This window comes from Leptodactylus fuscus (assembly GCF_031893055.1).
Source record: "Leptodactylus fuscus isolate aLepFus1 chromosome 2 unlocalized genomic scaffold, aLepFus1.hap2 SUPER_2_unloc_4, whole genome shotgun sequence".
Classification (NCBI taxonomy): Eukaryota; Metazoa; Chordata; class Amphibia; order Anura; family Leptodactylidae; genus Leptodactylus; species Leptodactylus fuscus.
The window spans coordinates 278785-298088 of record NW_027439805.1 but is presented as its reverse complement, the minus strand read 5'-3'; the positions used below and the strand labels follow the sequence as shown (position 1 = coordinate 298088).

The 19304-nt window shown below is 47.4% G+C and overlaps 1 protein-coding gene across 1 annotated transcript in view; it reads right to left on the bottom strand.

Moving 5' to 3' along the window:
- LOC142186341 (tRNA wybutosine-synthesizing protein 4-like) overlaps positions 1–19304 on the bottom strand; it is a gene marked incomplete at its 3' end in the record, with an annotated part of 194440 nt that overhangs the window by 39915 nt on the left and 135221 nt on the right. Inside the window, exon 10 of the mRNA XM_075261170.1 lies at positions 13498–13734. Within this exon, the coding sequence (XP_075117271.1) occupies positions 13498–13734 (237 nt within the window). The remainder of the gene's footprint in view (positions 1–13497; positions 13735–19304) is intronic.

The window sequence follows — 19304 nt, the reverse complement described above, 5'->3', positions numbered from 1 at the left end:
TTCAAAAGGACTTAGACACACTGGAACAATGGGCTGAGGCCAACAAAATGGGATTTAACAGGGACAAATGCAAAGTTCTACATCTGTGTAACAGAAATGTAAAAAACATCTATAGTATGGGAGGAATAGAACTAAGTGATAGCATAGGGGAAAAGGACTTGGGCGTAATAGTAGATCACAAATTCAACATGAGCCAACAGTGCGGTGCTGCTGCAAAAAAGGCGAATAAAATTCTGGGATGTATTAAGACAAGCATTGAATCTAGATGAAGAGAGGTCATTATTCCGCTGTCCTCTTCCCTGGTCAGACCACACCTGGAATACTGTGTACAGTTCTGGGCGCCTCAATTCAAGAAAGACATCGATATATTGGAGCAAGTCCAGAGAAGAGCAACCAAAATGGTGGAAGGTCTGCAAACCATGTCCTATGAGGAGCGGCTAAAAGAACTGGGATTGTTTAGTTTGCAGAAGAGAAGGCTGAGGGGAGATTTAATAGCAGTCTACAAATATCTGAAAGGTAGTCACAGTGCAGAGGGATCTCCCCTATTCTCATTAGCACAAGGAAGTACAAGAAGCAATGGGATGAAACGAAAGGGAAAGAGATACAGATTAGACATTAGGAAAAACTTTCTGACAGTGAGGGGAGTGAGAGAGTGGAATAGGCTGCCACGGGAGGTGGTGGGCGCTCCATCAATGGAAATCTTCAAGCGCAATCTGGAGAAACATATAGCTGGGATGATTTAGGAAAACCTGCACTCGCAGGGGGTTGGACCCGATGGCCCTTGAGGTCCCTTCCAACTCTACCATAAGAATAAAGAATAAGTCTGCAGCATGTACAATACCTGGAATACATATGGCTGCCCTATCACCTGACCTCTATACATATAACTGAGGGGATATGAGAGAAGTCTGCAGCATGTACAATACCTGGAATACATATGGCTGCCCTATCACCTGACCTCTATACATATAACTGAGGAGATATGAGAGAAGTCTGCAGCATGTACAATACCTGGAATACATATGGCTGCCCTATCACCTGACCTCTATACATATAACTGAGGAGATATGAGAGAAGTCTGCAGCATGTACAATACCTGGAATACATATGGCTGCCCTATCACCTGACCTCTATACATATAACTGAGGAGATATGAGAGAAGTCTGCAGCATGTACAATACCTGGAATACATATGGCTGCCCTATCACTTGACCTCTATAAATATAACTGAGAGGACATGAGAGAAGTCTGCAGCACCTACAATACCTGGAATACGTATGGCTGCCCTATCACCTGACCTCTATACATATAACTGAGGGGTATGAGAGAAGTCTGCAGCATGTACAATACCTGGAATACATATGGCTGCCCTATCACCTGACCTCTATACATATAACTGAGGGGTATGAGAGAAGTCTGCAGCATGTACAATACCTGGAATACATATGGCTGCCCTATCACCTGACCTCTATACATATAACTGAGGAGATATGAGAGAAGTCTGCAGCATGTACAATACCTGGAATACATATGGCTGCCCTATCACCTGACCTCTATACATATAACTGAGGAGATATGAGAGAAGTCTGCAGCATGTACAATACTTGGAATACATATGGCTGCCCTATCACCTGACCTCTATACATATAACTGAGGGGATATGAGAGAAGTCTGCAGCATGTACAATACCTGGAATACATATGGCTGCCCTATCACCTGACCTCTATACATATAACTGAAGGGATATGAGAGAAGTCTGCAGCATGTACAATACCTGGAATACATATGGCTGCCCTATCACCTGACCTCTATACATATAACTGAAGGGATATGAGAGAAGTCTGCAGCATGTACAATACCTGGAATACATATGGCTGCTATCACCTAACCTCTATACATATAACTAAGGGGATATGAGAGAAGTCTGCAGCATGTACAATACCTGGAATACATATGGCTGCCCTATCACCTGACCTCTATACATATAACTGAGGAGATATGAGAGAAGTCTGCAGCATGTACAATACCTGGAATACATATGGCTGCTATCACCTGACCTCTATACATATAACTGAGGAGATATGAGAGAAGTCTGCAGCACCTACAATACCTGGAATACATATGGCTGCCCTATCACCTGACCTCTATACATATAACTGAGGGGATATGAGAGAAGTCTGCAGCATGTACAATACCTGGAATACATATGGCTGCCCTATCACCTGACCTCTATACATATAACTGAGGAGATATGAGAGAAGTCTGCAGCACCTACAATACATGGAATACATATGGCTGCTATAACCTGACCTCTATACATATAACTGAGGAGATATGAGAGAAGTCTGCAGCATGTACAATACCTGGAATACATATGGCTGCCCTATCACCTGACCTCTATACATATAACTGAAGGGATATGAGAGAAGTCTGCAGCATGTACAATACCTGGAATACATATGGCTGCCCTATCACCTGACCTCTATACATATAACTGAGGGGATATGAGAGAAGTCTGCAGCATGTACAATACCTGGAATACATATGGCTGCCCTATCACCTGACCTCTATACATATAACTGAGGGGATATGAGAGAAGTCTGCAGCATGTACAATACCTGGAATACATATGGCTGCCCTATCACCTGACCTCTATACATATAACTGAGGGGATATGAGAGAAGTCTGCAGCATGTACAATACCTGGAATACATATGGCTGCCCTATCACCTGACCTCTATACATATAACTGAGGGGATATGAGAGAAGTCTGCAGCACCTACAATACCTGGAATACATATGGATGCTATCACCTGACCTCTATACATATAACTGAGGAGATATGAGAGAAGTCTGCAGCATGTACAATACCTGGAATACATATGGCTGCCCTATCACCTGCCCTCTATACATATAACTGAGGAGATATGAGAGAAGTCTGCAGCATGTACAATACCTGGAATACATATGGCTGCTATCACCTAACCTCTATACATATAACTGAGGAGATATGAGAGAAGTCTGCAGCATGTACAATACCTGGAATACATATGGCTGCCCTATCACCTGCCCTCTATACATATAACTGAGGAGATATGAGAGAAGTCTGCAGCATGTACAATACCTGGAATACATATGGCTGCCCTATCACCTGACCTCTATACATATAACTGAGGAGTATGAGAGAAGTCTGCAGCATGTACAATACTTGGAATACATATGGCTGCTATCACCTGACCTCTATACATATAACTGAGGAGATATGAGAGAAGTCTGCAGCATGTACAATACCTGGAATACATATGGATGCTATCACCTGACCTCTATACATATAACTGAGGGGATATGAGAGAAGTCTGCAGCATGTACAATACCTGGAATACATATGGCTGCTATCACCTGACCTCTATACATATAACTGAAGGGATATGAGAGAAGTCTGCAGCATGTACAATACCTGGAATACATATGGCTGCCCTATCACCTGACCTCTATACATATAACTGAGGAGTATGAGAGAAGTCTGCAGCACCTACAATACCTGGAATACATATGGATGCTATCACCTGACCTCTATACATATAACTGAGGAGATATGAGAGAAGTCTGCAGCACCTACAATACCTGGAATACATATGGCTGCCCTATCACCTGACCTCTATACATATAACTGAGGGGATATGAGAGAAGTCTGCAGCATGTACAATACCTGGAATACATATGGCTGCCCTATCACCTGACCTCTATACATATAACTGAGGAGATATGAGAGAAGTCTGCAGCATGTACAATACCTGGAATACATATGGCTGCCCTATCACCTGACCTCTATACATATAACTGAGGAGATATGAGAGAAGTCTGCAGCATGTACAATACCTGGAATACATATGGCTGCTATCACCTGACCTCTATACATATAACTGAGGAGATATGAGAGAAGTCTGCAGCATGTACAATACCTGGAATACATATGGCTGCCCTATCACCTGACCTCTATACATATAACTGAGGAGATATGAGAGAAGTCTGCAGCATGTACAATACCTGGAATACATATGGATGCTATCACCTGACCTCTATACATATAACTGAGGAGATATGAGAGAAGTCTGCAGCATGTACAATACCTGGAATACATATGGCTGCCCTATCACCTGACCTCTATACATATAACTGAGGAGATATGAGAGAAGTCTGCAGCATGTACAATACCTGGAATACATATGGATGCTATCACCTGACCTCTATACATATAACTGAGGAGATATGAGAGAAGTCTGCAGCATGTACAATACCTGGAATACATATGGCTGCTATCACCTGACCTCTATACATATAACTGAGGAGATATGAGAGAAGTCTGCAGCATGTACAATACTTGGAATACATATGGCTGCCCTATCACCTGACCTCTATACATATAACTGAGGGGATATGAGAGAAGTCTGCAGCATGTACAATACTTGGAATACATATGGCTGCCCTATCACCTGACCTCTATACATATAACTGAGGAGGTATGAGAGAAGTCTGCAGCATGTACAATACCTGGAATACATATGGCTGCCCTATCACCTGACCTCTATACATATAACTGAGGGGATATGAGAGAAGTCTGCAGCATGTACAATACCTGGAATACATATGGCTGCCCTATCACCTGACTTCTATACATATAACTGAGGAGATATGAGAGAAGTCTGCAGCATGTACAATACCTGGAATACATATGGCTGCCCTATCACCTGACCTCTATACATATAACTGAGGAGATATGAGAGAAGTCTGCAGCATGTACAATACCTGGAATACATATGGCTGCCCTATCACCTGACCTCTATACATATAACTGAGGAGATATGAGAGAAGTCTGCAGCACCTACAGGACTAGATTACTGATGACTTATCTTGATACAGGAGGCCACAAATAAAAGTTCTTGAACTGCAACCACTTATGACAAAAATCTGTCTCAATTCCCCGAGGGGCTTCCATGACCTAATTCACTACTTCCCCCACTAGTCCCTGTGCCCTGATGCCCCCTCCCCGCCATGGTCTATGGTGCAGATGTTTCTGACCGTAGCTTCTATAGGTGCTTGTAGTATCCGTGTGACCATGACTGGTCATAGCAAGAATCTGCACAGTATTCAGAAAACCCCCGCCATGGCGGAGTAATGACCCCTGACCTCTACTGCGCCCCCACACTTACTCTTTTATGGACACACCTACTCTTTTATGGACACACCTACTCTTTTATGGACACACCTACTCTTTTATGGACACACCTACTCTTTTACTGCCTGTGTGGTCTGTACAGGAGCTCGGAGACTCAGTTATGAGGAATCAAAAACCATAAACTATACAAAGCAACATACAGAGTATATAGAGCAAAAGGGGCCGGAACACGAGCCCAACCCCGGAGGAACATGTCTCCACCCACAAATACAAGGCAAGCCAGGGAAAGACACATCGTAGGACAAATAAGGCCGAGGACACAACAGAATAAAGTGCACAGGCTCAAAGTGCAAGACATCAGACACGAGCAGGGTAAGAAACGTAACTCCGCACCAATAAAAAGGGCGCACAGTGACACGCAAAAGAAGGGGTTAAACATACTTACACCCATAAAATACACCAGTGTAATGTGCAGGACAAGACACGGTACAGAGCGACATCGAAACACAACACAAGACACGGTACAGAGCGACACCGAAACACAGCACAAGACACGGTACAGAGCGACATCGAAACACAGCACAAGACACGGTACTGAGTGACATCGAAACACAGCACAAGACACGGTACAGAGCGACACCGAAACACAGGACAAGACCCGATACAGAGCGACATCGAAACACAACACAAGACACGGTACAGAGCGACACCGAAACACAGCACAAGACACGGTACAGAGCGACATCGAAACACAGCACAAGACACGGTACTGAGTGACATCGAAACACAGCACAAGACACGGTACAGAGCGACACCGAAACACAGCACAAGACACGGTACAGAGCGACATCGAAACACAGCACAAGACACGGTACAGAGCGACATCGAAAAACAGCACAAGACACGGTACAGAGCGACATCGAAACACAGCACAAGACCCGATACAGAGCGACATCGAAACACAGCACAAGACACGGTACAGAGCGACATCGAAACACAGCACAAGACCCGATACAGAGCGACATCGAAACACAGGACAAGACACAATACAGAGCGACATCGAAACACAGCACAAGACACGGTACAGAGCGACACCGAAACACAGCACAAGACACGGTACAGAGCGACATCGAAAAACAGCACAAGACACGGTACAGAGCGACATCGAAACACAGCACAAAACACGGTACAGAGCGACATCGAAACACAGCACAAGACACGGTAAAGAGTGACATCGAAAAACAGCACAAGACACGGTACAGAGTGACACCGAAACACAACACAATACACGGTACAGAGCGACACCGAAACACAGCACAAGACACGATACAGAGCGACATCGAAACACAGCACAAGACACGGTACAGAGCGACATCGAAACACAGCACAAGACACAGTATAGAGCGACACCGAAACACAGCACAAGACACGGTACAGAGCGACATCGAAAAACAGCACAAGACACGGTACAGAGCGACATCGAAACACAGGACAAGACACAGTACAGAGCGACATCGAAACACAGCACAAGACACGGTACAGAGCGACATCGAAACACAGCACAAGACACGATACAGAGCGACATCGAAACACAGCACAAGACACGATACAGAGCGACATCGAAACACAGCACAAGACACGGTACAGAGCGACATCGAAACACAACACAATACACGGTACAGAGCAACACCGAAACACAGCACAAGACACAGTACAGAGCGACATCGAAACACAACACAAGACACAGTACAGAGCGACATCGAAACACAACACAAGACAAGATACAGAGCGACAATGAAACAAAGCACAAGACACAGTACAGAGCCACATCGAAACAAAGCACAAGACACAGTACAGAGCGACATCGAAACACAGCACAAGACACGGTACAGAGCGACACCGAAACACAGCACGAGACACGGTACAGAGCGACATCGAAACACAGCACAAGACACGGTACAGAGCGACACCGAAACACAGCACAAGATACGGTACAGAGCGACATCGAAACACAGCACAAGAAACGGTACAGAGCGAAATCGAAACACAGCACAAGAAACGATACAGAGCGATACCGAAACACAGCACAAGACACGGTACAGAGCGACACCGAAACACAGCACAAGACACGGTACAGAGCGAAATTGAAACACAGCACAAGACACAGTACAGAGCGACATCGAAACACAGCAAAAGACACGGTACAGAGCGATACCGAAACACAGCACAAGAAACGATACAGAGCGACATCGAAACACAGCACAAGACACAGTACAGAGCGACATCGAAACACAGCACAAGACACGGTACAGAGCGACATCGAAACACAGCACAAGACACAGTACAGAGCGACATCGAAACACAACACAAGACAAGATACAGAGCGACATTGAAACAAAGCATAAGACACAGTACAGAGCGACATCGAAACACAACACAAGACACGGTACAGAGCGACATCGAAACACAGCACAAGACACGGTACTGAGTGACATCGAAACACAGCACAAGAAACGATACAGAGCGACATCGAAACACAGCACAAGACACGGTACAGAGCGACACCGAAACACAGCACAAGACACGGTACAGAGCGACATTGAAACAAAGCACAAGACACAGTACAGAGCGACATCGAAACACAGCAGAAGACACGGTACAGAGCGACACCGAAACACAGCACGAGACACGGTACAGAGCGACATCGAAACACAGCACAAGAAACGATACAGAGCGATACCGAAACACAGCACAAGACACGGTACAGAGCGACATCGAAACACAGCAAAAGACACGGTACAGAGCGACATCGAAATGCAGAACAAGACACGGTACTGAGTGACATCGAAACACAGCACAAGACACGGTACAGAGCGATACCAAAACACAGCACAAGACACGGTACAGAGCGACACCGAAACACAGCACAAGACACAGTACAGAGCGATACCAAAACACAGCACAAGACACGGTACAGAGCGACACCGAAACACAGCACAAGACACAGTACAGAGCGACATCGAAACACAGCAAAAGACACGGTACAGAGCGACATCGAAACACAGCACAAGAAACGATACAGAGCGAAATCGAAACACAGCACAAGACACAGTACAGAGCGACATCGAAACACAGCACAAGAAACGATACAGAGCGAAATCGAAACATAGCACGAGACACGGTACAGAGCGACATCGAAACACAGCACAAGACACGGTACAGAGCGACACCGAAACACAGCACAAGACACAGTACAGAGCGATACCAAAACACAGCACAAGACACGGTACAGAGCGACACCGAAACACAGCACAAGACACAGTACAGAGCGACATCGAAACACAGCAAAAGAGACGGTACAGAGCGACATCGAAACACAGCACAAGAAACGATACAGAGCGAAATCGAAACACAGCACAAGACACAGTACAGAGCGACATCGAAACACAGCACAAGAAACGATACAGAGCGAAATCGAAACACAGCACGAGACACGGTACAGAGCGACATCGAAACACAGCACGAGACACGGTACAGAGCGACATCGAAACACAGCACAAGACACAGTACAGAGTGACATCGAAACACAACACAATACATGGTACAGAGCGACATCGAAACACAACACAAGACACGGTACAGAGCGACATCGAAACACAACACAAGACACGGTACAGAGCGTCACCGAAACACAGCACAAGACACGGTACAGAGCGACATTGAAACACAACACAAGACACGGTACAGAGCGACATTGAAACACAGCAGAATACATGGTACAGAGCGACATCGAAACACAGCACAAGACACGGTACAGAGCGACACCGAAACACAGCACAAGACACGGTACAGAGCGATACCGAAACACAGCACAAGACACAGTACAGAGCGACACTGAAACACAGCACAAGACACGGTACAGAGCGATACCGAAACACAGCACAAGACACGGTACAGAGCGATACCGAAACACAGCACAAGACACAGTACAGAGCGACACCGAAACACAGCACAAGACACGGTACTGAGCGACATCGAAACACAGCACAAGACACGGTACAGAGCAACATCGAAACACAGCACAAGACACGATACAGAGCGATACCGAAACACAGCACAAGACACGATACAGAGCGACATCGAAACACAGCACAAGACACGATACAGAGCGATACCGAAACACAGCACAAGACACGGTACTGAGCGACATCGAAACACAGCACAAGACACGATACAGAGCGACATCGAAACACAGCACAAGAAACGATACAGAGCGACATCGAAACACAGCAGAAGACACGGTACAGAACGACACCGAAACACAGCACAAGACACGATACAGAGCGACATCGAAACACAGCACAAGACACGGTACTGAGTGACATCGAAACACAGCACAAGAAACGATACAGAGCGACATCGAAACACAGCACAAGACACGGTACAGAGCGACACCGAAACACAGCACAAGACACGGTACAGAGCGACACCGAAACACAGCACAAGACACGGTACAGAGCAACACCGAAACACAGCACAAGACACGGTACAGAGCGACATCGAAACACAGCACAAGATACGGTACAGAGCGACACCGAAACACAGCACGAGACACGATACAGAGCGACATCGAAACACAGCACAAGACACGGTACAGAGCGACATCGAAACACAGCACAAGACACGGTACAGAGCGACATCGAAACACAGCACAAGAAACGATACAGAGCGACATCGAAACACAGCACAAGACACAGTACAGAGCGACATCGAAACACAGCACAAGACACGGTACTGAGTGACATCGAAACACAGCACGAGACACAATACAGAGCGACATCGAAACACAGCACAAGACACGATACAGAGCGACACCGAAACACAGCACAAGACACGGTACAGAGCGATACCAAAACACAGCACAAGACACGGTACAGAGCGACACCGAAACACAGCACAAGACACAGTATAGAGCGACACCGAAACACAGCACAAGACACGGTACAGAGCGACATCGAAACACAGCACAAGACACGGTACAGAGCGACATCGAAACACAGCACAAGACACAGTATAGAGCGACACCGAAACACAGCACAAGACACGGTACAGAGCGACATCGAAACACAGCACAAGATACGGTACAGAGCGACACCGAAACACAGCACAAGACACAATACAGAGCGACATCGAAACACAGCACAAGACACGATACAGAGCGACATCGAAACACAGCACAAGACACGGTACAGAGCGACACCGAAACACAGCACAAGACACGGTACAGAGCGACACCGAAACGCAGCACAAGACACGGTACAGAGCGACACCGAAACACAGCACAAGATACGGTACAGAGCGACACCGAAACACAGCACAAGACACGATACAGAGCGATACCGAAACACAGCACAAGACACGGTACAGAGCGACACCGAAACACAGCACAAGACACGGTACAGAGCGACATCGAAACACAGCACAAGACACGGTACAGAGCGACACCGAAACACAGCAAAAGACACGGTACAGAGCGACATCGAAACACAGCACAAGACACGATACAGAGCGACATCGAAACACAGCACAAGACACGATACAGAGCGACATCGAAACACAGCACAAGACACGGTACAGAGCGACACCGAAACACAGCACGAGACACGGTACAGAGCGACATCGAAACACAGCACAAGAAACGATACAGAGCGATACCGAAACACAGCACAAGACACGGTACAGAGCGACATCAAAACACAACACAATACACGGTACAGAGCGACATCGAAACACAGCACAAGACACGGTACAGAGCGACATCGAAACACAGCACAAGACACAGTACAGAGCCACATCGAAACACAGCACAAGACACGGTACTGAGTGACATCGAAACACAACACAATACACGGTACAGAGCGACATCGAAACACAGCACAAGACACGGTACAGAGCGACATCGAAACACAGCACAAGACACGGTACAGAGCGACATTGAAACACAGCAGAATACATGGTACAGAGCGACATCGAAACACAGCACAAGACACGGTACAGAGCGACACCGAAACACAGCACAAGACACGGTACAGAGCGATACCGAAACACAGCACAAGACACGGTACAGAGCGACATCGAAACACAGCACAAGACACGGTACAGAGCAACATCGAAACACAGCACAAGAAACGATACAGAGCGATACCGAAACACAGCACAAGACACGGTACAGAGCGACACCGAAACACAGCACAAGACACGGTACTGAGCGACATCGAAACACAGCACAAGACACGGTACAGAGCAACATCGAAACACAGCACAAGACACGATACAGAGCGATACCGAAACACAGCACAAGACACAGTACAGAGCGACATTGAAACACAGCAGAATACATGGTACAGAGCGACACCGAAACACAGCACGAGACACGATACAGAGCGACATCGAAACACAGCACGAGACACGGTACAGAGCGACATCGAAACACTGCACAAGACACGGTACAGAGCGACATCGAAACACAGCACAAGACACGATACAGAGCGACATCGAAAAACAGCACAAGACAGGTACAGAGCGACACTGAAACACAGCAGAATACATGGTACAGAGCGACACCGAAACACAGCACGAGACACGATACAGAGCGACATCGAAACACAGCACGAGACACGGTACAGAGCGACATCGAAACACAGCACAAGACACGGTACAGAGCGACATCGAAACACAGCACAAGACACGGTACAGAGCGACACCGAAACACAGCACAAGACACGGTACTGAGTGACATCGAAACACAGCACAAGACACGGTACAGAGCGACACCGAAACACAGCACAAGACACGGTACAGAGCGACATCGAAACACAGCACAAGACACGGTACAGAGCGACATCGAAACACAGCACAAGAAACGATACAGAGCGACATCGAAACACAGCACAAGACACAGTACAGAGGGACATCGAAACACAGCACAAGACACGGTACTGAGCGACATCGAAACACAGCACAAGACACGGTACAGAGCGACATCGAAACACAGCACAAGACACAGTATAGAGCGACACCGAAACACAGCACAAGACACGGTACAGAGCGACATCGAAACACAGCACAAGATACGGTACAGAGCGACACCGAAACACAGCACAAGACACAATACAGAGCGACATCGAAACACAGCACAAGAAACGATACAGAGCGACATCGAAACACAGCACAAGACACGGTACAGAGCGACACCGAAACACAGCACAAGACACGGTACAGAGCGACACCGAAACGCAGCACAAGACACGGTACAGAGCGACACCGAAACACAGCACAAGATACGGTACAGAGCGACACCGAAACACAGCACAAGACACGATACAGAGCGATACCGAAACACAGCACAAGACACGGTACAGAGCGACACCGAAACACAGCACAAGACACGGTACAGAGCGACATCGAAACACAGCACAAGACACGGTACAGAGCGACACCGAAACACAGCACAAGACACGGTACAGAGCGACATCGAAACACAGCACAAGACACGATACAGAGCGACATCGAAACACAGCACAAGACACGATACAGAGCGACATCGAAACACAGCACAAGACACGATACAGAGCGACATCGAAACACAGCACAAGACACGGTACAGAGCGACACCGAAACACAGCACAAGACACAGTACAGAGCGACATCGAAACACAGCACAAGACACGGTACAGAGCGACATCGAAACACAGCACAAGACACAGTACAGAGCGACATCGAAACACAACACAAGACAAGATACAGAGAGACATTGAAACAAAGCATAAGACACAGTACAGAGCGACATCGAAACACAACACAAGACACGGTACAGAGCGACATCGAAACACAGCACAAGACACGGTACTGAGTGACATCGAAACACAGCACAAGAAACGATACAGAGCGACATCGAAACACAGCACAAGACACGGTACAGAGCGACACCGAAACACAGCACAAGACACGATACAGAGCGACACCGAAACACAGCACAAGACACGATACAGAGCGACATCGAAACACAGCACAAGACACAGTACAGAGCGACATCGAAACACAGCTCAAGACACGGTACAGAGTGACATCGAAACACAGCACAAGACACGGTACAGAAATACAAAAGACAAATGTAAAAACAAAACCTCATGGAGAAAGTTCATAGTCGCAAAATTACAAAAAGAGAGGTGAGTGTGGTGAGAAGGGGTAACTATTGTACTGGGCAATCCATCCTAAATGACCCCGGTGCCCTAAGGTCAGCACCCACAATATCTAGTTACCCCACTGGCTGGTTGTCACCTCTCTGCTCCAGGTCTCCTCCTCCTCTAGTAACAGATGGACATCTCCTAATCTCTGGTGTTTGCCATTTCCTTCACCAAAACCTCCAGTACTTATAATGAATTCTGAGGAAACTAAACAGGACCGGTGACCAAATCGACGTAAACCAAGGACAGCTGGTGAGAGGAGCTTGGCGAGAACAGCGCCACCACAGGCAGGAGCGGGGAACACAGTGAAGTCTGGGAAGAAAGCAGAAAAAAGACAAATCAGTACAACAACATAAGATGGTGACAGAGGAGATCCCACCTACAGATACTCATGGTGACTGAGGAGATCCCACCTACAGATACTCATGGTGACTGAGGAGATCCCACCTACAGATACACATGGTGACAGAGGAGATCCCACCTACAGTTACACATGGTGATAGAGGAGATCCCACCTACAGATACACATGGTGACAGAGGAGATCCCACCTACAGATACACACGGTGACAGAGGAGATCCCACCTACAGTTACACACGGTGACAGAGGAGATCCCACCTACAGATACACATGGTGACAGAGGAGATCCCACCTACAGTTACACACGGTGACAGAGGAGATCCCACCTACAGATACACATGGTGACAGAGGAGATCCCACCTACAGATACACACGGTGACAGAGGAGATCCCACCTACAGATACACATGGTGACTGAGAAGATCCCAAATACAGATACACAGGGTGACTGAGGAGATCCCACCTACAGATACACATGGTGATAGAGGAGATCCCACCTACAGATACACATGGTGACTGAGGAGATCCCACCTACAGATACAAATGGTGACAGAGGAGATCCCAAATACAAATACACATGGTGACTGAGGAGATCCCACCTACAGATACACATGGTGACTGAGGGTGATCCCACCTACAGATACACATGGTGACAGAGGAGATCCCACCTACAGATACACATGGTGACTGAGGAGATCCCACCTACCGATACACATGGTGACAGAGGAGATCCCACCTACAGATACACATGGTGACAGAGGAGATCCCACCTACAGATACACATGGTGACTGAGGAGATCCCAAATACAGATATACATGGTGACTGAGGAGATCCCACCTACAGATACACATGGTGACAGAGGAGATCCCACCTACAGTTACACATGGTGACAGGAGATCCCAAATACAGATACACATGGTAACTGAGGAGATCCCACCTACAGTTACACATGGTGACTGAGGAGATCCCACCTACAGATACACATGGTGACTGAGGAGATCCCAAATACAGATATACATGGTGACTGAGGAGATCCCACCTACAGATACACATGGTGACAGAGGAGATCCCACCTACAGTTACACATGGTGACAGGAGATCCCAAATACAGATACACATGGTGATAGAGGAGATCCCACCTACAGTTACACATGGTGACTGAGGAGATCCCACCTACAGTTACACATGGTGACAGAGGAGATCCCACCTACAGATACACACGGTGACAGAGGAGATCCCACCTATAGATACACATGGTGATAGAGGAGATCCCACCTACAGTTACACATGGTGACTGAGGAGATCCCACCTACAGATACACATGGTGACAGAGGAGATCCCACCTACAGATACACATGGTGACAGAGGAGATCCCACCTACAGATACACATGGTGACAGGAGAACCCACCTACAGATACACATGGTGACAGAGGAGATCCCACCTACAGATACACATGGTGACAGGAGATCCCACCTACAGATACACATGGTGACAGGAGAACCCACCTACATATACACATGGTGACTGAGGAGATCCCACCTACAGATACACATGGTGACTGAGGAGATCCCACCTACAGATACACATGGTGACAGGAGATCCCACCTACAGTTACACATGGTGACAGAGGAGATCCCAAATACAGATACACATGGTGACAGGAGATCCCACCTACAGTTACACATGGTGACAGAGGAGATCCCACCTACAGATACACATGGTGACAGAGGAGATCCCACCTACAGATACACATGGTGACAGAGGAGATCCCAAATACAGATACACAGGGTGACTGAGGAGATCCCACCTACAGATACACATGGTGATAGAGGAGATCCCACCTACAGATACACATGGTGACTGAGGAGATCCCACCTACAGATACAAATGGTGACAGAGGAGATCCCAAATACAAATACACATGGTGACTGAGGAGATCCCACCTACAGATACACATGGTGACTGAGGGTGATCCCACCTACAGATACACATGGTGACAGAGGAGATCCCACCTACAGATACACATGGTGACTGAGGAGATCCCACCTACCGATACACATGGTGACAGAGGAGATCCCACCTACAGATACACATGGTGACAGAGGAGATCCCACCTACAGATACACATGGTGACTGAGGAGATCCCAAATACAGATATACATGGTGACTGAGGAGATCCCACCTACAGATACACATGGTGACAGAGGAGATCCCACCTACAGTTACACATGGTGACAGGAGATCCCAAATACAGATACACATGGTAACTGAGGAGATCCCACCTACAGTTACACATGGTGACTGAGGAGATCCCACCTACAGATACACATGGTGACTGAGGAGATCCCAAATACAGATATACATGGTGACTGAGGAGATCCCACCTACAGATACACATGGTGACAGAGGAGATCCCACCTACAGTTACACATGGTGACAGGAGATCCCAAATACAGATACACATGGTGATAGAGGAGATCCCACCTACAGTTACACATGGTGACTGAGGAGATCCCACCTACAGTTACACATGGTGACAGAGGAGATCCCACCTACAGATACACACGGTGACAGAGGAGATCCCACCTATAGATACACATGGTGATAGAGGAGATCCCACCTACAGTTACACATGGTGACTGAGGAGATCCCACCTACAGATACACATGGTGACAGAGGAGATCCCACCTACAGATACACATGGTGACAGAGGAGATCCCACCTACAGATACACATGGTGACAGGAGATCCCACCTACAGATACACATGGTGACAGGAGAACCCACCTACATATACACATGGTGACTGAGGAGATCCCACCTACAGATACACATGGTGACTGAGGAGATCCCACCTACAGATACACATGGTGACAGGAGATCCCACCTACAGTTACACATGGTGACAGAGGAGATCCCAAATACAGATACACATGGTGACAGGAGATCCCACCTACAGTTACACATGGTGACAGAGGAGATCCCACCTACAGATACACACGGTGACAGAGGAGATCCCACCTACAGATACACACGGTGACAGGAGAACCCACCTACAGATACACATGTTGACTGAGGAGATCCCACCTACAGATACACACGGTGACAGGAGAACCCACCTACAGATACACATGGTGACAGAGGAGATCCCACCTACAGTTACACATGGTGATAGAGGAGATCCCACCTACAGATACACATGGTGACTGAGGAGATCCCACCTACAGATACACATGGTGATAGAGGAGATCCCACCTACAGATACACATGGTGATAGAGGAGATCCCACCTACAGTTACACACGGTGACAGAGGAGATCCCACCTACAGATACACACGGTGATAGAGGAGATCCCACCTACAGATACACATGGTGATAGAGGAGATCCCACCTACAGATACACACGGTGATAGAGGAGATCCCACCTACAGATACACATGGTGATAGTGGAGATCCCACCTACAGATACACACGGTGACAGGAGAACCCACCTACAGATACACACGGTGACAGGAGATCCCACCAACAGATACACATGGTGACAGAGGAGATCCCACCTACAGTTACACACGGTGACAGAGGAGATCCCACCTACAGATACACATGGTGACAGGAGATCCCACCTACAGATAGATACACATGGTGACTGAGGAGAACCCACCTACAGATACACATGGTGACTGAGGAGAACCCACCTACAGATACACATGGTGACTGAGGAGATCCCACCTACAGATACACATGGTGACAGGAGATCCCACCTACAGATACACATGGTGACAGGAGATCCCACCTACAGTTACACATGGTGACTGAGGAGATCCCACCTACAGATACACATGGTGACAGGAGATCCCACCTACAGATACACATAGTGACAGAGGAGATCCCACCTACAGATACACATGGTGACAGAGGAGATCCCACCTACAGATACACATGGTGATAGAGGAGATCCCACCTACAGATACACATGGTGACAGAGGAGATCCCACCTACAGATACAAATGGTGACAGAGGAGATCCCACCTACAGATACACATGGTGACTGAGGAGATCCCAAATACAGATACACATGGTGACAGGAGATCCCACCTACAGATACACATGGTGACTGAGGAGATCCCAAATACAGATACACATGGTCACAGGAGATCCCACCTACAGATACACATGGTGACAGAGGAGATCCCACCTACAGATACACATGGTGACTGAGGAGATCCCACCTACAGATACACATGGTGACTGAGGAGATCTCACCTACAGATACAAATGGTGACAGAGGAGATCCCACCTACAGATACACATGGTCACTGAGGAGATCCCACCTACAGATACAAATGGTGACAGGAGATCCCACCTACAGATAGATACACATGGTGACTGTGAAGATCCCAAATACAGATACACATGGTGACTGAGGAGATCCCAAATACAGATACACATGGTCACAGGAGATCCCACCTACAGATACACATGGTGACTGAGGAGATCCCAAATACAGATACACATGGTGACAGAGGAGATCCCAAATACAGATATACATGGTGATAGAGGAGATCCCACCTACAGATACACATGGTGACTGAGGAGATCCCAAATACAGATACACATGGTCACAGGAGATCCCACCTACAGATACACATGGTGACTGAGGAGATCCCACCTACAGATACACATGGTGACTGAGGAGATCCCACCTACAGATACACATGGTCACAGGAGATCCCACCTACAGATACACATGGTGACAGAGGAGATCCCACCTACAGATACACATGGTGACTGAGGAGATCCCACCTACAGATACACATGGTCACAGGAGATCCCACCTACAGATACACATGGTGACAGAGGAGATCCCACCTACAGATACACATGGTGACAGAGGAGATCCCACTTACAGATACAAATGGTGACAGAGGAGATCCCACCTACAGATACACATGGTGACTGAGGAGATCCCAAATACAGATACACATGGTGACAGGAGATCCCACCTACAGATACACATGGTGACTGAGGAGATCCCAAATACAGATACACATGGTCACAGGAGATCCCACCTACAGATACACATGGTGACAGAGGAGATCCCACCTACAGATACACATGGTGACTGAGGAGATCCCACCTACAGATACACACGGTGATAGAGGAGATCCCACCTACAGATACACATGGTGATAGAGGAGATCCCACCTACAGATACACATGGTGACTGAGGAGATCCCACCTACAGACACAAATGGTGACAGAGGAGATCTCACCTACAGATACACATGGTCACTGAGGAGATCCCACCTACAGATACAAATGGTGACAGGAGATCCCACCTACAGATAGATACACATGGTGACTGTGGAGATCCCAAATACAGATACACATGGTGACTGAGGAGATCCCAAATACAGATACACATGGTCACAGGAGATCCCACCTACAGATACACATGGTGACTGAGGAGATCCCAAATACAGATACACATGGTGACTGAGGAGATCCCAAATACAGATACA